Raw genomic sequence first — 21,486 nt, forward strand, 5'->3', positions numbered from 1 at the left:
ATGAGCACTATGCCCCTACAGTGTCTAAGCAAAACCTTAGACATTGTAAGTGCAGGGTAGCCATAAGAGTATATGGTCTGGGAGTGTCAAAAACAAACTCCACAGCTCCATAATGGCTACACTGAATACTGGGAAGTTTAGTATCAAACTTCTCAGAATAATAAACCCACACTGATGCCAGTGTTGGATTTATAAAAAAAATGCACACAGAGGGCATCTTAGAGATACCCCCTGTATTTTACCCAATTGTTCAGTGCAGGACTGACTGGTCTGTGCCAGCCTGCTGCTGAGAGACGAGTGTCTGACCTCATGCGGTGAGAGCCTTTGTGCTCTCTGAGGACAGAAACAAAGCCTGCTCTGGGTGGAGGTGCTTCACACCTCCCCCCTGCAGGAACTGTAACACCTAGCAGTAAGCTTCAAAGGCTCAAGCTTAGTGTTACAATGCCCCAGGGCACTCCAGCTAGTGGAGATGCCCGCCTCCTGGACCCAGCCCCCACTTTTGGCGGCAAGTCCAGGAGAGATAATGAGAAAAACAAGGAGGAGTCAGTGGCCAGTCAGGACAGCCCCTAAGGTGTCCTGAGCTGAGGTGACTGACTTTTAGAAATCCTCCATCTTGTAGAAGGAGGATTCCCCCAATAGGGATAGGAATGTGACCCCCTCCCCTTGGGAGGAGGCACAAAGAGGGTGTACCCACCCTCAGGGCTAGTAGCCATTGGCTGCTAACCCCCCATGCCTAAACACGCCCTTAAATGTAGTATTTAAGGGCTCCCCTGAACCTAAGAATTTAGATTCCTGAAACTACAAGAAGAAGAAGACTGCCGAGCTGAAAAACCCCTGCAGAGGAAGAACAGAAGACACCAACTGCTTTGGCCCCAGTCCTACCGGCCTGTCTCCTGCCTTCCAAAGAACCCTGCTCCAGCGACACTTTCCAAGGGACCAGCGACCTTTGAATCCTCTGAGGACTGCCCTGCTTCGAGAAAGACAAGAAACTCCAGAGGACAGCGGCACTGCTCCAAAAGAACTGCAACTTTGTTTCAAGGAGCAGATTTAAAGACCCCTGCAACTCCCCGCAAGAAGCGTGAGACTTGCAACACTGCACCCGGCGACCCCGACTCGACTGGTGGAGAACCAACACCTCAGGGAGGACCCTCCGGCGACTCCGAGACCGTGAGTAACCAAAGTTGTCCCCCCTGAGCCCCCACAGCGACGCCTGCAGAGGGAATCCCGAGGCTCCCCCTGACCGCGAATGCCTGAACTCCAATTTCCAGACGGCTGGAAAAGACTCTGCACCCGCAGCCCCCAGCACCGAAAGGAACGGAACTCCTGTGCAGGAGTGACCCCCAGGAGGCCCTCTCCCTTGCCCAGGTGGTGGCTACCCCGAGGAGCCCCCCCCTTGCCTGCCTGCAACGCTGAAGAGATCCCTTGATCTCTCATTGATTCACATTGAAAACCCGACGCTTGTCTCTACACTGCACCCGGCCGCCCCAGTGCCGCTGAGGGTGTACTTTTTGTGTGAACTTGTGTCCCCCCCGGTGCCCTACAAAACCCCCCTGGTCTTCCCTCCGAAGACGCGGGTACTTACCTGCTGGCAGACCGGAACCGGGGCACCCCCTTCTCTCCAATGCAGCCTATGCGTTTTGGGCACCTCTTTAACCTCTGCACCTGACCGGCCCTGAGCTGCTGGTTTGGTAACTTTGGGGTTGCTCTGAACCCCCAACGGTGGGCTACCTTGGACCCAAACCTGAGACTTGTAAGTGATTTACTTACCTGACAAAACTAACAAAAACTTACCTCCCCCAGGAACTGTGAAAATTGCACTGTGTCCACTTTTAAAACAGCTTATTGTGTTTTATGTAAAAAGTATACATGCTAATGTAATGATTTAAAGTTCCTGAAGTACTTACCTGCAATACCTTTCAAATGAGATATTACATGTAGAATTTGAACCTGTGGTTCTTAAAATAAACTAAGAAAAGATATTTTTCTATAACAAAACCTATTGGCTGGATTTGTCTCTGAGTGTGTGTTCCTCATTTATTGCCTGTGTGTATGTACAACAAATGCTTAACACTACTCCTTTGATAAGCCTACTGCTCGACCACACTACCACAAAATAGAGCATTAGTATTATCTCTTTTTGCTACTATCTTACCTCTAAGGGGAACCCTTGGACTCTGTGCATACTATTCCTTACTTTGAAATAGTGCATACAGAGCCAACTTCCTACAGTAGCACCTTTCTTTCTGGTTGAGTGTGCCTTTGGTGTAATAGGCAGCTCTCTCTTTGCTTTAAGATAGCAGGTTTGGATGCACCTAACTATCCATCTGGCAATACCTTGTTTTGAAATAGGATTTCCTGTATGAGGTTTTTGAAAGGCAATAAATAGTTGTTTTGTCTTTCTAATTACTTTTGTTCTGTCAATGTAGTACATTAGTGCTCTTTTGATGTCTAATGTATGTAGTGCTCTTTCAGCTATTTAATCTGGCTGTGGGAAGAACACTGGTAATTCTACTGTTTGATTTAAGTGGAACGGTGAGATAACCTTTGGTAAGAATTTTGGATTTGTTCTTAGAACTACTTTATTTTTGTGTATTTGAATAAATGGTTCTTGTATGGTAAACGCCTGTATTTCACTTACTCTTCTTAGAGATGCGATGGCAATGAGAAATGCAACTTTCCACGTTAAGTATTGCATTTCACAAGAATGCATGGGTTCGAAAGGTGGACCCATGAGCCTTGTTAAGACAATGTTGAGGTTCCATGAAGGAACAGGTGGTGTCCTTGGTGGTATAATTCTCTTTAGGCCCTCCATAAACGCTTTAATGACAGGTATTCTAAACAGGGAAGTTGAATGAGTAATTTGCAGGTAAGCAGATATTGCGGCGAGATGTATTTTTATGGAAGAGAAAGCTAGATTGGATTTTTGCAAATGTAGTAAATATCCTACTACATCTTTTGGAGACGCATGCAATGGATGAATTTTATTATTATGGCAGTAACAAACAAATCTTTTCCATTTACTTGCATAGCAGTGTCTAGTGGAAGGTTTTCTTGCTTGTTTTATGACCTCCATACATTCTTGTATGAGGTCTAAGTGTCCAAATTCTAGGATTTCAGGAGCCAAATTGCTAGATTCAGCGATGCTGGGTTTGGATGCCTGATCTGTTGATTGTGTTGTGTTAACAGATCTGGTCTGTTGGGTAGTTTGACATGAGGTACTACTGACAGGTCTAGTAGTGTCGTATACCAAGGTTGTCTTGCCCATGTTGGTGCTATTAGTATGAGTTTGAGTTTGTTTTGACTCAATCTGTTTACTAGATAAGGAAGGAGAGGGAGAGGGGGAAAAGCGTACGCAAATATCCCTGACCAATTCATCCATAGAGCATTGCCTTGGGAGTACCTGTGTGGGTACCTGGATGCAAAGTTTTGGCATTTTGCGTTTTCTTTTGTTGCGAATAGATCTATTTGAGGTGTTCCCCAAATTTGAAAGTAAGTGTTCAGTATTTGGGGGTGAATTTCCCATTCGTGGACTTGTTGGTGATCCCGAGAGAGATTGTCTGCTAGTTGGTTCTGGATCCCTGGAATAAATTGTGCTATTAGGCGAATATGGTTGTGAATTGCCCAATGCCATATTTTTTGTGTTAGGAGGCACAACTGTGTCGAGTGTGTCCCCCCCTGTTTGTTTAAATAATACATTGTCGTCATGTTGTCTGTTTTGACAAGAATGTATTTGTGGGTTATCATGGGTTGGAATGCTTTCAACGCTAGAAATACTGCCAACAGTTCTAAGTGATTTATGTGAAACTTCCTTTGATGTATGTCCCATTGTCCTTGGATGCTGTGTTGATTGAGGTGTGCTCCCCACCCTGTCATGGAAGCATGTGTTGTTATAACGTATGTTGGCACTGGGTCTTGGAAAGGCCGCCCTTTGTTTAAATTTGTACTGTTCCACCATAGAAGCGAGATGTATGTTTGGCGGTCTATCAACACCAGATCTAGAAGGTGACCCTGTGCTTGTGACCATTGTGATGCTAGACACTGTTGTAAGGGCAGCATGTGCAACCTTGCGTATGGGACAATTGCTATGCATGAAGACATCATGCCTAGGAGTTTTAATACCATCTTTGCTTGTATCTTTTGTGTTGGATACATGGCCTGTATTAACTTGTGAAATGTTTGAACTCTTTGTGGACTTGGAGTGGCTATCCCTTTTGTTGTGTTGATAGTCGCTCCTAAGTATTGCTGTGTTTGACACGGCAAAAGGTGTGACTTTGCATAGTTGATGGAGAAACCCAACTTGTGAAGGATTTGTATAACATAATTTGTGTGATGTGAACACTTTGTTAGCGTGTTGGTCTTGATTAACCAATCGTCTAAGTAAGGGAACACGTGTATTTGCTGCCTTCTGATATGTGCAGCTACTACTGCTAGGCATTTTGTAAAGACTCTTGGCGCAGTTGTTATTCCGAATGGCAACACTTTGAATTGGTAATTTATTCCCTTGAATACGAACCTTAGGTATTTCCTGTGCGAAGGATGTATTGGTATATGGAAATACGCATCTTTTAGATCTAATGTTGTCATGTAGTCTTGCTGTTTGAGCAGTGGGATTACGTCTTGTAATGTGACCATGTGAAAGTGGTCTGATTTGATGTAGGTGTTTAGTGTTCTGAGATCTAGTATTGGTCTCAGAGTTTTGTCTTTTTTTGGTATTAGAAAGTACAGTGAGTAAACTCCTGTGTTCTTTTGTTGACGTGGTACTAGTTCTATTGCGTCCTTTTGCAGTAATGCTTGAACGTCTAGTCCTAGAAGGTCTAGATGCTGTTTTGTCATATTGTGTGTTTTCGGTGGGACATTTGGAGGAAGTTGGAGAAATTCTATGCAATAACCATGTTGGATAATTGCTAAGACCCAAGTGTCTGTTGTTATTTCCTCCCAAGATTTGTAGAACTGGCTTAGTCTTCCCCCCACTGGTGTTGTGTGACTTGTGAGTCACTGTTTATTTTGAGGGGTTTTGGGACCTTGACATTTTCCCCGGTTTCTTGGGAATTGGCCCCCTCTGTATTGTCCCCGAAAACCTCCCCTTTGATATTGTCCCTGGTAGGTAGGTGGTCTTGTTTGTGAGGTGCTGGTTTCTGTGGCTTGACCTCGAAACCCTCCCCTAAAAGTTGTTTTACGAAATGTGCCAAATGTGCCTCTGCCCTGCGGGGAGTAGAGTGCGCCCATGGCTTTGGCTGTATCGGTGTCCTATTTTAATTTTTCGATTGCAGTGTCGACCTCCGGCCCAAACAATTGCTGTTCGTTAAACGGCATATTGAGCACAGCCTGTTGTATTTCGGGTTTGAACCCAGATGTGCGCAGCCATGCGTGCCTTCTTATTGTGACTGCAGTATTTATTGTCCTTGCAGCTGTATCTGCTGCATCCATGGAAGACCGTATCTGATTGTTCGAGATACTTTGTCCCTCTTCCACCACTTGTTGCGCACGTTTTTGGAGCTCTTTGGGGAGGTGTTCGATGAGATGTTGCATCTCATCCCAATGAGCCCTGTCGTATCTCGCCAGGAGTGCTTGCGAGTTGGCGATGCGCCACTGATTTGCTGCTTGCGCTGCAACCCTTTTTCCCGCTGCATCAAATTTGCAGCTCTCCTTGTCCGGAGGTGGTGCGTCGCCTGATGTATGCGAGTTGGCTCTCTTACGAGCTGCACCCACAACTACTGAGTCTGGTGTCAGTTGTGATGTAAGAAAAACAGGGTCTGTGGGCGGAGCCTTGTATTTTTTCTCCACCCTTGGAGTTATGGCTCTGCTTTTAACTGGCTCCTGGAATATCTGTTTCGAGTGCCATAGCATTCCTGGAAGCATGGGAAGGCTTTGATAATGGCTATGGGTGGAGGACAGGGTGTTAAAGAGGAAGTCATCCTCAATAGGCTCCGAATGTAGAGAGACATTATGGAATTCGGCTGCCCTAGCTACCACCTGTGCATATGAAGTACTGTCCTCAGGTGGTGACGGTTTAGTTGGGTACGACTCCGGGCTATTGTCCGATACTGGAGCGTTGTAGAGGTCCCATGCATCTGGATCATCCTGGCTCATTGTGGTATGAGCTGGTGAGTGTGTTAATGGTGGAGTTTGTGCCGGTGATGCATGAGTTGATGGTGGTGGAGAGGGTGGTGGAGTTACCTTCTTTACAACCTTTGCTTGTGGTTGCCTGTCTCCTTGCTGAAAGTCAAGTTTCCTCTTTCTTTTGATTGGGGGAAGAGTGCTAATCTTCCCTGTATCCTTTTGAATAAAGATCCGCTTTTGCGTGTGATCTGGCTCTATTGTTTGTAATTCCTCCTCAAATCTGTGTTTCTTTAGTTGGGAGGACAGTCCCTGTTCCTTTGAGTAGGAACTAGTTTTCGGTTCGGTTGCCGGGTGTTTTGGCACCGAAACCGTGTCTCTGGATTTTTTCGGCTCCGACAAGATCTTTTTTCTTTTCGGCGTCGTGCCTTCTTGGTGCCGACCAAGTTCGGTGTCGAATTTTTTCTGCGTTACTCTCTCGGTCCCGAGATTGCTGCGTGCCGGTATCTCGACCGGAGTCGGATGACTTCGACAGCAGCTCGCCCTTTTTCGGTGCCGATGGACGGTCACCTACTTTCCGGGTTAAGCCATGGCCTGTTGGCGGTGGCGTCCCCTGGGCTTTGTCAGTTTTTTCTTGTGTTTTTTGTTTCGACGTCTTACTCACGGTTGGTTGTTCTTCGACGTCGAATTCTTCGGAATCCGACTCGTGGATGGAGAACGTTTCTTCTTCCTCCTCCTCGAAACGTTGTTGTCCTTTCGGCGTGGACGCCATCTGCAACCTCCTGGCTCTTCGGTCTCTGAGCGTTTTTCTCGACCGAAACACGCGACAGGCTTCACACGTATCCTCCTTGTGCTCGGGGGACAGGCACAAGTTACAGACCAAATGTTGATCCGTATAAGGATATTTATTATGGCATTTAGGACAGAATCGGAACGGGGTCCGTTCCATCAGTCTCGATGTTGCATGCGGTCGGGCCGACCAGGCCCCGACGGATGATCGGAATTACCCCGAAGGGCTACCGGAGCTCTTCAAGATTCGGTGTCGATTTGTTGTAACTAACCCGATACCGAACTAAACAATACAGACGATTTTTTCCGCGATTCTGACTAACTTTCCGACCCGAAACACGGAGCGAAAAGGAACACGTCCGAACCCGACGGCGGAAAGAAAACAATCGAAGATGGAGTCGATGCCCATGCGCAATGGAACCAAAGTGGGAGGAGTCCCTCGGTCTCGTGACTCGAAAAGACTTCTTCGAAGAAAAACAACTTGTAACACTCCGAGCCCAACACCAGACGGCGGACTATGCACAGCATGTGTATCTGCAGCTACACATGCCACGGAACAGGCACAAAACCAAAACTCCAACTTTGAAGAAAACAACCTGTAATGCTCTGAACTCAACACCTTGCAGTAGAGTGAACAGCATGTGATATACAGGCAGACATGCTGCAAAAGCAGACCTTACTGTCTTTTTGAGCTTGGTCACGGTCAAGACCTGGAAAACTGATCTCTTCTTGAATGTGAAAAAGTTAAAACAGCACTGTAGGAAGTTGGCTCTGTATGTGCTATTTCAAAGTAAGGAATAGCATGCACAGAGTCCAAGGGTTCCCCTTAGAGGTAAAATAGTGGTAAAAAGAGATAATACTAATGCTCTATTTTGTGGTAGTGTGGTCGAGCAGTAGGCTTATCCAAGGAGTAGTGTTAAGCATTTGTTGTACATACACAGACAATAAATGAGGTACACACACAGAGACAAATCCAGCCAATAGCTTTTGTATAGAAAAATATCTTTTCTTAGTTTATTTTAGGAACCACAGGTTCAAATTTAACATGTAATATCTTGTTTGAAAGGTATTGCAGGTAAGTACATTAGGAACTTTGAATCATTTCAATTGCATGTATACTTTTCAAGTTATTCACAAATAGCTATTTTAAAAGTGGACACAGTGCAATTTTCACAGTTCCTGGGGGGGGGGGGTAAGTTTTGGTTAGTTTTACCAGGTAAGTAAGACACTTACAGGGTTCAGTTCTTGGTCCAAGGTAGCCCACCGTTGGGGGGTTCAGAGCAACCCCAAAGTTACCACACCAGCAGCTCAGGGCCGGTCAGGTGCAGAGTTCAAAGTGGTGCCCAAAACGCATAGGCTCCAATGGAGAGAAGGGGGTGCCCCGGTTCCAGTCTGCCAGCAGGTAAGTACCTGTGTCTTCGGGGGGCATACCAGGGGGGTTTTGTAGGGCACCGGGGGGGACACAAGCCCACACAGAAATTTCACCCTCAGCGGCGCGGGGGCGGCCGGGTGCAGCGTTAGAACAAGCGTCGGGTTCGCAATGGAAGTCAATGAGAGATCAAGGGATCTCTTCAGCGCTGCAGGCAGGCAAGGGGGGGTTTCCTCGGGGAAACCTCCACTTGGGCAAGGGAGAGGGACTCCTGGGGGTCACTTCTGCAGTGAAAGTCCGGTCCTTCAGGTCCTGGGGGCTGCGGGTGCAGGGTCTTTTCCAGGCGTCGGGACTTAGGTTTCAGAGAGTCGCGGTCAGGGGAAGCCTCGGGATTCCCTCTGCAGGCGGCGCTGTGGGGGCTCAGGGGGGACAGCTTTTGGTACTCACAGTCGTAGAGTAGTCCGGGGGTCCTCCCTGAGGTGTTGGTTCTCCACCAGCCGAGTCGGGGTCGCCGGGTGCAGTGTTGCAAGTCTCACGCTTCTTGCGGGGAGATTGCAGGGTTCTTTAAAGCTGCTCCTTTGGATAAAGTTGCAGTCTTTTTGGAGCAGGTCCGCTGTCCTCGGGAGTTTCTTGTCGTCGTCGAAGCAGGGCAGCCCTCAGAGGATTCAGAGGTTGCTGGTCCCTTTGGAAGGCGTCGCTGGAGCAGAGTTCCTTGGAAGGCAGGAGACAGGCCGGTGAGTTTCTGGAGCCAAGGCAGTTGTTGTCTTCTGGTCTTCCTCTGCAGGGGTTTTCAGCTAGGCAGTCCTTCTTGTTGTTGCAGGAATCTAGTTTCTAGATTCAGGGAGAGCCCTTAAATACTAAATTTAAGGGCGTGTTTAGGTCTGGGGGGTTAGTAGCCAATGGCTACTAGACCTGAGGGTGAGTACACCCTCTTTGTGCCTCCTCCCAAGGGGAGGGGGTCACATCCCTAATCCTATTGGGGGAATCCTCCATCTGCAAGATGGAGGATTTCTAAAAGTTAGAGTCACCTCAGCTCAGGACACCTTAGGGGCTGTCCTGACTGGCCAGTGACTCCTCCTTGTTGCTTTCTTTGTTCCCTCCAGCCTTGCCGCCAAAAGTGGGGGCCGTGGCCGGAGGGGGCGGGCAACTCCAGTAAGCTGGAGTGCCCTGCTGGGCTGTGACAAAGGGGTGAGCCTTTGAGGCTCACCGCCAGGTGTGTCAGCTCCTGCCTGGGGGAGGTGTTAGCATCTCCACCCAGTGCAGGCTTTGTTACTGGCCTCAGAGTGACAAAGGCACTCTCCCCATGGGGCCAGCAACATGTCTCTAGTGTGGCAGGCTGCTGGGACCAGTCAGCCTACACAGATAGTCGGTTAAGTTTCAGGGGGCACCTCTAAGGTGCCCTCTGTGGTGTATTTTACAATAAAATGTACACTGGCATCAGTGTGCATTTATTGTGCTGAGAAGTTTGATACCAAACTTCCCAGTTTTCAGTGTAGCCATTATGGTGCTGTGGAGTTCGTGTAAAACAGACTCCCAGACCATATACTCTTATGGCTACCCTGCACTTACAATGTCTAAGGTTTTGCTTAGACACTGTAGGGGCACAGTGCTCATGCACTGGTACCCTCACCTATGGTATAGTGCACCCTGCCTTAGGGCTGTAAGGCCTGCTAGAGGGGTGTCTTACCTATACTGCATAGGCAGTGAGAGGCTGGCATGGCACCCTGAGGGGAGTGCCATGTCGACTTACTCATTTTGTTCTCACTAGCACACACAAGCTGGTAAGCAGTGTGTCTGTGCTGGGTGAGGGGTCTCTGGGGTGGCATAATACATGCTGCAGCCCTTAGAGACCTTCCCTGGCATCAGGGCCCTTGGTACCAGAGGTACCAGTTACAAGGGACTTATCTGGGTGCCAGGGTGTGCCAATTGTGGAATCAAAAGTACAGGTTGGGGAAAGAACACTGGTGCTGGGGCCTGGTTAGCAGGCCTCAGCACACTTTCAATTCAAAACATAGCATCAGCAAAGGCAAAAAGTCAGGGGGTAACCATGCCAAGGAGGCATTTCCTTACAAGCACATACATAGGTTGCTCGATTGTCGCTTGCTAGTGTGTTGTTCTTGTGGGCTAGCTGCTACTCAAGTGGCGCCCAGAGGACCTTGAGTGCAGAGAAGAGGACTTGGGGCTCCTGAAGCAGTCCCATGACCACCTCTTCGATCGGGACCGTGACCTCCTAGGAGTCAGGCCAACCGAAGTCGACTGCCGGGCCACCATGAGCTTCAGAGATCGCTTTCTGAATGCGACTGAGTCGAGGTCTCTGTGAAGGCACCAGAGATATTCCTGATGGAGGTCCGTCACCGACCTGGTGCGGTGGCATGCACCACACGGCTTGAACCCAGTCTTCCTCGATGACATCCTCGCACAGACTTGAAAAAGCATTGACAAAAAGGTTAAAAAAAACAAAAACTGCCAAAACAGGCAGAGGGGTAGCTCGAATCCAGACCTGAGCTTAACAGGCGTGGAAGGAAAAGAACTGACTTACGCGCACTGGGGTGGTGCATTTATAGGCGACCGGGATATCACAGACGGCTCCAACGACGCCACACTGATCTGAACGATGCCACCCAACAGTGTGCTCACAGTATTGCTCAGCAAAAAAAATTCCAGATTCAAAGCTGACGCCAGCAAGGAATCGGCAGCTAGAAGTATATCAGATGTTATCGTTAAGGACTAAAATGTAAATGTAAAACACTACATAATTTAGCTAATTAATGATTTTCAAATTTAGAAAACCACCATTGTGAGAAATACTGACAGCTTAAACATGTGGAGATAAAGGCAAGACCGTGGTACTAACCTGCTGAAGAGCACTTGGAGACTGTGCAGTATTGTAAAAATTGGTCTGCGTTGGCTGTTGCACTTGCCCAGAGTAGAGATTTGATGGCTGACCTATACTTTGTCTTGCCTGTGGAATAAAGAAGATTATTTTACTTCACCTATTTTTCAAGTGTAAAACTATGAACCATTAAATTTACAGGAAAGAACTTGCCGAAGAATATGTAAATGTACTTAAAAGCACGGTTTCCATCTGCGTACCTTATTTCAATTGATAAAAACTACAATATTTCAATGTTCCAGTACATGTGCAGGACAGCAGAACACAAAAAAACTTTTTTGAAATGTATACAAAAATACATATGAGCCCTTCTTCTGTAATATCAAGATACATTTAGTACTATAAAACACACTGAACTTAAAACCCCAATTACTGCTTCAAACAAAGAAAAAGCAGAAAAATGTTGCATGCAGGCATTCAATTTTCCTCAACAGAATTTTAACAATCTCCCCAATGAAATTTGAAGCTTAGATATCTCGGTTGACACAGCAGTGACACTGAAATTCGTTTGGTTTAAATAGGATTCATCTGATCAGCTTGCGTCATAAGCCTCCAGTTCCACTGGAAGCAGGGTGGGTTGTTTATGAATATCAAAGAGGCAGCATATCAAAAAGAGGAACAAGTTACTTATCTTTGGTCAGATTGTTTCCTATGGATATACACCATTCCACGATTCATTATGTGAACATTACCAGGTGTCAAAACTAGACTTTGAAAATTCTTGAGCAGTACCTCCCCACCAGCACAAGCTAATGTTCTGCTTCACTACTGCTCTGCAAGATTGCATGACGCTGATATTCAGTTAGCTATTAAATAATGCCTCAGACGCTGTTGACAACAGATTTGCCAACTTTGTCCATAATGTAAGAGACAATCAAGGATGGAAAAAAGGAACTACCCATTTAAAAATTTAAAACAAATCATGTTTCCTTCTGAAGAAGAAAATTGGGCAGGCAATGAGGAATTTGAGGAAGATGTAAACCCAACAGAAAAACAATGTCATCCCTTAAGTGAACAGATTTGAAAGCAGTCTATCAAGGGTGAGGGATGAGTAAAACCCCTGTATTACTCAAGGACGCTTTGAAGCATCACTGTTTTAAGTTTTGAATCCTCCCCAAAATAAGCATAATAAACAGTAATGGTTTTTGCGTAAGAATATAAGTACGATCCAGTAGCAAATCTGGTCATACATCCCTTAAAGCTGAAGTAGCTTGTTTGCCTTTCCCAGAGTGGGCACTTAACACTACTGACAGGTCCTCTCAGCAATATTAGATATTGATCACTGAGGAAAGCCACCTTGAAACAGGCTGCTTCTGTCAGACTTCTAACGTTTGGTACCTTTCTATCTATTAAACAGGTTGTCAACTGCCAAGTCGTTAGATCTGTTTAGATGATGATTAATTACCCCTTTCTGGGGCCTTGGAAAGATAAGGCAGTGGCTAAGGCAGAAAAACCACAAGCACTAAACAAAAAATTGTTACTACCACCAGGCAATAATGAATGCTAAACCTTAGGTAACCAACACATTAGGCAACACCCTTAATAGAGGCAGAAGGAACATGAAGATTACTTACCTAGCTAGACAGTGTTATAGCTTCTAGAAATGTAATTTTAAAAGACAAAAATACAAAATGCAGGAAGAAACCATGTTCCACCAAGAATGCCAAAACTAAACGTATGCCCCAAGCCAACACTACAAAGGCAAAAAATTAGTCTGCAAACTTTACAAAAAGACAGACTCCACAGAGTACAATCAGTAATTGTTGATAGACCATTAACAGTACCTAAACTTGAGACATTTGCAGCCAAACTGAAGGAAATCGCGCAATATTTAAAGCCTCATGGAACATTAGTAAACCAAGAATTAAGAGAAAGTTAGTCTCTCAAGTTCGAAACATGAATCTTTAGCTAATTCAGATTTATATGAAGAAAAGGCCCCTTTTATTCAGACCAAGGGTTCTACCTCACTAAAAAAAGGTTGTGTAGCCACATTTTAAGCACCAACAGATCCAGGTATCAAAGTCAGGCTCAGCTTGGTGCCACCAGATGACATGTGATCTGTGTTGCTCAGCCTTCTGAATGACTCCATCCCTGTTAAAAGATAAGGAGCAGTGCATCTGACACTTGCTGTTCTCCAGAGTAGCAAATAGATCCACTCTGGAAATGCCTTCTACAAAAAGACATGTGAACTACCTCTGTCAGAAGCTCAATATCGGAAATGTGAGGTCCTGGAATATTAGTTTGGAGAAAGGATCCAAACAATAAGGAGTTTTAAGTGTGTAGCAAAAACTAGTTACAATGAGCGAACATGGACTTGCTTAAACTTACAATGGCACAAAGGATCAGGATTTTCCGCCTGTTAAGTATTTAATCAACACTAAAAGTCTCCAGCAAAAAGGCTTAAAAAAATATATTTAGAAAATTAAAACTAAAACAGTCAAAATCAGATCGCAAAAACCTAATATACGAATGTTCAAGGTTTAGTCAAAAAGCACTAAGAAAGTGTGACGTGGCAATGTTAGTCAATGCACATTATCAAAAGAGGGGTTGATCGTTCATCCAGTACTCGGAAGCAGGCTTTACAGTTCACTGCCAGTTTTTGGATAGGACTCCAGCTCAGGACCCAGCAACAACTAGGTAGCTATTAGCTCTTGCATCGTGCAGTTCTTTGCATTCTGTCACTGAGACTAAAGGAAGCCAGCTGGAGTGACCCTCATGTTTCACTTCCAGACCCTGGGTATAAGAGGGCAGCAGACTAAGGCTCAGTCAAGCAAGTAGGTTCCTCCATTTTCTTGCACAAATTCAGCAGTGTTCCGAGGTGTGTTAGTAGGAAGCTAGCCAGTGATTCGTAACAACTTTTAAATGAATCCCGAAAATGTTTTCACAGTCCACAAAACTCTCAGGCACAAGTTCCTTGTTATCTATAGATCTTTTTCTGAGCTCTCCATTCCAGGTGTACTTCAAGATTACAGAACACCTACCATATGTTTAGGGCTGCCAGCACCCTCCCAGAGGTCTGATCTTGTTAGCAGACAGACCTTTTTCTCTTTCCCTAGGAAAGCACTAATCACTGTCACTGGGGAAAGGAAATGTGGCATAACAGAATTAATTACCGTTCAGGCTCACAGGCAGAACCACCAAAAGCATTGATGGAGGAAAAAAAAAAAACGAACAAGAAGGTGATGCCCAGGTGAATTGGCAAGTAAGGGAGGAGTCACTACACTACGTGACAGAAAAGACTTAGAAGAAAACAATATATATTACAGCCCTTAGGGACCTTCCTTGGCACCCATTCCCTAGGTAGCCGTTGTACCATATACTAGGGACTCGCAGGGGTGCTAAAGGCACTGCTAATTGGGGGAACAATTGTACAGTTTTGGGGAAAGAACCCTGGCACTTAGAACCTGGTTAGTAGGAAACCAGTGCACTTCAGTCAAAGTTGAATCAAATATCAGGCAAAAAGTGGTGGTGGTGAACTACTGCAACAAAAACCAAGTTTCTCAAGGGGCCTTCATCCTGTCACTGTTTTGAGTTTTTACCTTGAGGGCCTTGCTTTCGCCTCGGAGATTGTCTTGTGTAAGCTGTCATTGTATGTCTCTGTGGGTACTACAGTCACTGTTGTTGGGTAGGTTGGTACGTTTGATATCTGTATAGCTGATAATTTCCCTTGTAAGAGAACAGCTCTCTTCCTCTTGAGCCACAAAAAGGTGACCTTTTGTATTCTTAAGTACCGAAGATCTTGCAGCATCAGTATCTGATTTTATTGATTGTAAAGCCTTAGGAATGTTTCCCAAATAGAGCCTCACCATGGTATGGGAGACCGACATCTTACTTTGTACTTCCGGCTTAAAAGTGGCCTTTAGCCACCCTTGCCTTCCCCACTGCTAGTTGCCTGAAACCAGTGAATGCAATATCCATAGCAGTGTCTAATTTCCGACAATGCTTTTTCTCCTTCTTGAAGTATTCTCTTAGCCTCTATTCTAATAACGTCTGGCAGACAGTCAATGTAAGGTGCAATATCTGACTATTTGTTGATCACAACAACCAAATATTGCCAAGGAATTAGCCGCTCAAACTGTAATTGCTGATATAGAAGAAAAACTTTTCTGATATTATCCAGATGTTTGTCCGATGGTGCTGATGGGTTCTTTGGCGGAAGCTAGCTGCCTGTGCAATGACAGAATCATGCTTCCGTGTCCAATTAAGCATGTTGGCAAATCCTCCGGTGCTTTGTATTTCTTGTCCAATCGTGGCAAGTCTGCTTCAACAGTCACCAGATACTTCATGGTCTTAATTCTTCCCTTCACTATATAATCAACATTCAGAATGACTGACCATTTTGCTAGAGGTTTCCTCAAGTTCATATAGGTAACAATCTGACTGTTTTGAGGTTATTAGCAAATAAAACCTTTTCTGTTCTCTCTAAAATGTTGTCAAAGCCCCCTGTATGCTTTGGGGCTAATCTACTGGTTGTGGTTGTAGCCATCTCATTCAGCAATGACATCCTGTCCTTTTGTTACTTCTCTTTTCTCTCTTCATCCATAGACATATTGTAAGGAAATGCCTCCTTGGCATGGTTACCCCCTGACTTTTTGCCTTTGCTGATGCAGAGTTATGATTTGAAAGTGTGCTGGGACCCTGCTAACCAGGCACCAACACCAGTGTTCTTTCCTTAAACTGAACCTTTGTCTCCACAATTGGCACAACCCTGGCACCCAGGTTAGTCCCTTGTAACTGGTACCCCTGGTAAAAAGGGCCCTGATGCCAGGGAAGGTTTTTAAGTGATGCAGCATGTCTTATGCCACCCTGGGGACCCCTCACTCAGCACATACACACTGCTCGCCAGCTGTGTGTGCTGGTGGGGAGAAAATGACTAAGTCGACATGGCACTCCCCTTAGAGTGCCATGCCAACCTCACACTGCCTATGGCATAGATAAGTCACCCCTCTAGCAGGCCTTACAGCCTTAAGGCAGGTTGCACTATACCACAGGTGAGGGCATAGGTGCATGAGCACTATGCCCCTACAGTGTCTAAGTAAAACCTTAGACATTGTAAGTGCAGGGTAGCCATAAGAGTATATGGTCCGGGAGTATGTCAAACACGAACTCCACAGCACCATAATGGCTACAGTGAAAACTGTGAAGTCTGGTATCAAACTTCTCGGCACAATAACTGCACACTGATGCCAGTGTGCACTTTGTTGTACAAATACACCCAGAGGGCATCTTAGAGATACCCCCTTAAAACATACCCGACCCGACTCCAGTGTGGGCTGACTAGTTTTTGCCAGCCTGCCACACACCAGACATGTTGCTGGCCACATGTGGAGAGTGCCTTTGTCACTCTGTGGCCACGAACAAAGCCTGCACTGGGTGGAGGTGCTTCTCACCTCCCCCTGCAGGAACTGTAACACCTGGCGGTGAGCCTCAAAGGCTCACCCCCTTTTTTTACAGCGCCACAGGGCATCCCAGCTAGTAGAGATGCCCGCCCCTCCGGCCACTGCCCCGACTTTTGGCAGCAAGGCTGGAAGAGATAATGAGAAAAACAAGGAGTTACCACCGCCCCCAGTCAGGACAGCCTCTAATGTGTCCTGAGCTGAGGTGACTCTTACTTTTAGAAATCCTCCATCTTGCAGATGGAAGATTCCCACAATAGGATTAGGGATGTGCCCCCCTCCCCACAGGGAGGAGGCACAAAGAGTGTGTAGCCACCCTCAGGGCCAGTAGCCATTGGCTACTGCCCTCCCAGACCTAAACACACCCCTAAATTCAGTATTTGGGGCCCCTGAACCAAGGAAGATAGATTCCTGCGACCTAAAGAAAAAGGACTGCTGACCTGAAGCCCTGCAGTGAAGACGGGGATGACAACTGATTTGGCCCCAGCCCCACCAGCATGTCTCCCTACTTCGAAGAAAACTGCGACAGCGATGCATCCAACAGGGTCCAACGACCTCTGAAGCCTCAGAGGACTACCCTGCATCTAAAGGACCAAGAAGCTCCAGAGAACAGCGGCCCTGTTCAAGAAACTGCAACTTTTGGAAACAAAGAAGCAAATTTTAAAGACCACACGTTTCCCGCCGGAAGCGTGAGACTTTCCACTCTGCACCCGACGCTCCAGGCTCAACCTGCAGAAAACTAACACTACAGGGAGGACTCCCCGGCGACTGCGAGCACGTGAGTTGCCAGAGTTGACCCCCCCTGAGCCCCCACAGCGACGCCTGCAGAGGAAATACAGAGGCTCCCCCGATCGCGACTGCCTGCTTCAAGGAACCAGGCGCCTGGAAACCACACTGCACCCACAGCCCCCAGGACCTGAAGGAACCGAACTCCAGTGCAGGAGCGACCCCCAGGCGACCCTCTGCCTAGCCCAGGTGGTGGCTACCCCGAGGAGCCCCCCACTGTGCCAGCCTGCGTTGTTGAAGAGACCCCCTGGTCTCCCCATTGATTCCTATTGAAAACCGGACGCCTGTTTGCACTCTACACCCGGCCGCCTCTGTGCCGCTGAGGGTGTACTTTCTGTGCCTGCTTGTGTCCCCCCCACACCCCTCCTGGCGCCCTACAAAACCCACTTGGTCAGCCCTCCGAAGTCGCGGGTATTTACCTGCTGGCAGACTGGAACCAGGGCACCCCTATTTCCATTGAAGCGTATGTGTTTTGGGCACCACTTTGACCTCTGCGCCTGACCGGCCCTGAGGTGCTGGTGTGGTAACTTTGGGGTTGCCTTGAACCCCCAACGGTGGGCTACCTTGGACCCAAATTTGAACCCTGTAAGTGTTTTACTTACCTGTGAACTTAACATTTACTTACCTCCCCCAGGAACTGTTGATTTTTGCACACAGTGTCCACTTTTAAAATAGCTTATTGACATTTTGTCAAAACTGTACATGCTATTGTGATAATTCAAAGTTCCTATAATACCTAAGTGAAATACCTTACATTTAAAGTATTGTTTGTAAATCTTGAACCTGTGGTTCTTAAAATAAACTAAGAAAATATATTTTTCCGATATAAAAACCTATTGGCCTGGAATTGTCCGAGAGAGTGTTCCTCATTTATTGCCTGTGTGTGTACAACAAATGCTTAACAATACCCTCTGATGAGCCTACTGCTCGACCACACTACCACAAAATAGAGCATTAGAATGATCTCTTTTTGCCACTATCTTACCTCGAAGGGGAACCCTTGGACTCTGTGCACACTATTTCTTACTTCGAAATAGTATATACAGAGCCAACATCCTACACATATCCTCTAGTGGAATCACTTTAGGATGTGGTGTGTGTGCTAGAGAAGATAGATTATGCTGTGTTTGTGGGGTTGATGGATGCCTTTGGGGGACTGCAGATATACTGATGCTTGTTTAGGGGAACCTGGATGTAAAGGTTCCTGTAAGGAAATGCCTCCTTGGCATGGTTACCCCCTGACTTTTTGCCTTTGCTGATGCAAAGTTTTGATTTGAAAGTGTGCTGAGGCCTGCTAACCAGGCCCCAGCACCAGTGTTCTTTCCCTAACCTGTACTCTTGTTTCCACAATTGGCACACCCTGGCATCCAGGTAAATCCCTTGTAACTGGTACCCCTGGTACCAAGGGCCCTGATGCCAGGGAAGGTCTCTAAGGGCTGCAGCATGTCTTATGCCACCCTGGGGACCCCTCACTCAGCACAGACACACTGCTTGCCAGCTTGTGTGTGCTAGTGAGGACAAAACGAGTAAGTCGACATGGCACTCCCCTCAGGGTGCCATGCCAACCTCACACTGCCTATGAAGTATGGATAAGTCACCCCTCTAGCAGGCCTTACAGCCCTAAGGCAGGGTGCACTATACCATAAGTGAGGGCACAAGTGCATGAGCACTATGCCCCTACAGTGTCTAAGCAAAACCTTAGACATTGTAAGTGCAGGGTAGCCATAAAGAACGAGTTACTTACCTTCGGTAACGACTTTTCTGGTGGATACATTAGCTACCTGTGGATTCCTCACCTCATGAATACTCCCATGGCGCCAGCATTCGACGGAAATCTTCTTACTAGTCTCTGCACGTCGACGAGGACGTCACTCTAGCCCACGCGACGCCGTCTGACGTCATACAGGCAATAAGAGGTCCTCGACGACGTGCGGACGTCAGTACCAATCATTTTTTACGTGCATGAGAACAACCAGGCAATGCAATGAAAGAGCAAGGCAACATCCCATTATATTGTAAAAACACACAACAGTGTATGAATAACTGTAAATCTTTTTATATAAATATATATATATAAAACTTTCTCTTTTAAAATATATACACACACCAAGTATATACACAAAGATATATACATATATACATATATATAAATATATTATATACACATCTATTGCACCCTCAAAGACCAAGAGGAGCGCACTCAAGGATTACTTGGTAAGACCAGAAAGGCAACGGGGAGGCGGGTGGGACCGTGAGGAATCCACAGGTAGCTAATGTATCCACCAGAAAAGTCGTTACCGAAGGTAAGTAACTCGTTCTTCTGATGGATACAACTACCTGTGGATTCCTCACCTCATGAATAGAGTCCCAAAGCAGTACCACGCCCGGCGGTGGGTGCCTAAATGGTCAAACCAAGAAATCCTGCAGCACTGACCGTGCAAAATGGCCGTCCCTTCTAACCTCAGAATCCAAACAGTAATGTTTTGCAAAAGTGTGAAGGGACGACCAAGTTGCGGCCTTGCAGATGTCGACCACAGGAACACCCCTGGCCAAGGCCGAAGTGGCCGACTTAGCTCTGGTGGAATGAGCTCTAATGCCCTCAGGAGGATCCTTCTTTGCCAAAGAGTAACATATTTTAATGCAAAGAACAACCCACCTGGATAGTGTTCTCTTGTGGACTGCCTTTCCTCTCCTCTTGCCCACGTATCCAATAAACAGCTGATCCTCCAGCCTGAAATCCTTTGTTCTATCAATAAAGAAGCTCAACGCTCTCTTTGGATCCAGACGGTGCAGTCTTTCTTCCTCTTTGGAAGGATGAGGCGGAGGATAGAACGTGGACAAAGTAATTGCCTGAGCCAAATGGAAGGGTGAAACAACCTTCGGGAGGAAAGCAGCCTTGGTCCTCAACACCACCTTATCCCCATAAAAAGTTGTATAAGGGGGCTTTACTGATAAGGCCTGCAACTCACTCACTCTCCTTGCTGATGTTATAGCTATCAGGAAGACTGTTTTTAAAACCAAATACCTCAAGGGGCAAGAATGCATAGGTTCAAAAGGGGACCCCATAAGGAAAGTCAGGACCAAGGACAAATCCCATTGCGGCATAATGAATGGCTTTGGAGGATATTGATTTAGAAGACCTTTCAAGAATCTGATAACAATAGGGGATTTAAATAAAGATGGTTGGTCTGGAAGACATATGAAGGCTGACAAGGCCGATAAATAACCCTTAATGGTAGCCACTGCACAACCTTTCTGCGCCAGAGATAGAGCAAAAGACAAAACGTCCGATAGATGAGCATGCAAAGGATCAATCTGCCTCTCTCCACACCACGCAACAAATTTAGACCACCTATTAGCGTAGATAGATTTAGTGGAGTGTCGCCTGGCCGCTAATATAACATCCACTACCTCAGGCGGGAGAGAGAAGGAACTCAGGTTGCCCCGTTCAATCTCCAGGCATGTAGGTGCAGACTCTGGAGGTTGGGGTGTAGAACCTGCCTCTGCGACTGCGAGAGGAGGTCTGCCCTGAAAGGGAGACGGAGCGGCGGGCACATTGAGAGTTGGAGAAGGTCGGAATACCACACCCTCCTTGGCCAATCCGGAGCTATTAAGATTACTAGAGCCCGGTCTTGGCGAATCTTCCTCAATACTCGAGGAATCAAGGGTATGGGAGGAAACGCGTAAAGCAACTGGCCGCACCAGGTTATTTGAAACGCGTCCCCCAACGCTCCCTGCATCGGATACTGAAGGCTGCAGAACAACGGACAATGCGCGTTCTCTCGAGTGGCGAACAGATCTACCCGAGGAAACCCCCACCTCTGGAAGATTAAACGGACTTGATCTGGATGGAGACGCCACTCGTGGTCTGCCGAGAAGTGGCGACTGAGACTGTCCGCACGCACGTTCAAAACTCCGGCCAGATGGTTTGCTATCAAGCAAATCCGATGGTCCTTTGCCCAGGACCATAGTCGAAGAGCTTCTCTGCAGAGAAGGTACGACCCCACTCCTCCCTGCTTGTTTATGTACCACATCGTGGTAGTATTGTCCGTTAGTACCTGTACCGACTGACCACGAAGGGAAGGGAGGAAGGCCTTGAGAGCCAGACGTACAGCCCGTAACTCTAACAGATTGATGTGAAACATCTGTTCCTCTGGAGACCAAAGACCTTTGATCTCCAGATCCCCCAGATGAGC

General features: G+C 46.7%; 1 protein-coding gene across 3 annotated transcripts in view; it reads right to left on the minus strand.

Moving 5' to 3' along the window:
* PRRC2C (proline rich coiled-coil 2C) overlaps window positions 1–21,486 on the minus strand; it is a 1,097,702-nt gene that overhangs the window by 185,975 nt on the left and 890,241 nt on the right. For all 3 annotated transcript variants that reach the window (XM_069232016.1, XM_069232017.1, XM_069232015.1), the window contains exon 29: window positions 11,070–11,177. In XM_069232016.1, the coding sequence (XP_069088117.1) occupies window positions 11,070–11,177 (108 nt within the window). The remainder of the gene's footprint in view (window positions 1–11,069; window positions 11,178–21,486) is intronic.

Source organism: Pleurodeles waltl, chromosome 4_2 (genome assembly GCF_031143425.1).
Source record: "Pleurodeles waltl isolate 20211129_DDA chromosome 4_2, aPleWal1.hap1.20221129, whole genome shotgun sequence".
Lineage (NCBI taxonomy): Eukaryota > Metazoa > Chordata > Amphibia > Caudata > Salamandridae > Pleurodeles > Pleurodeles waltl.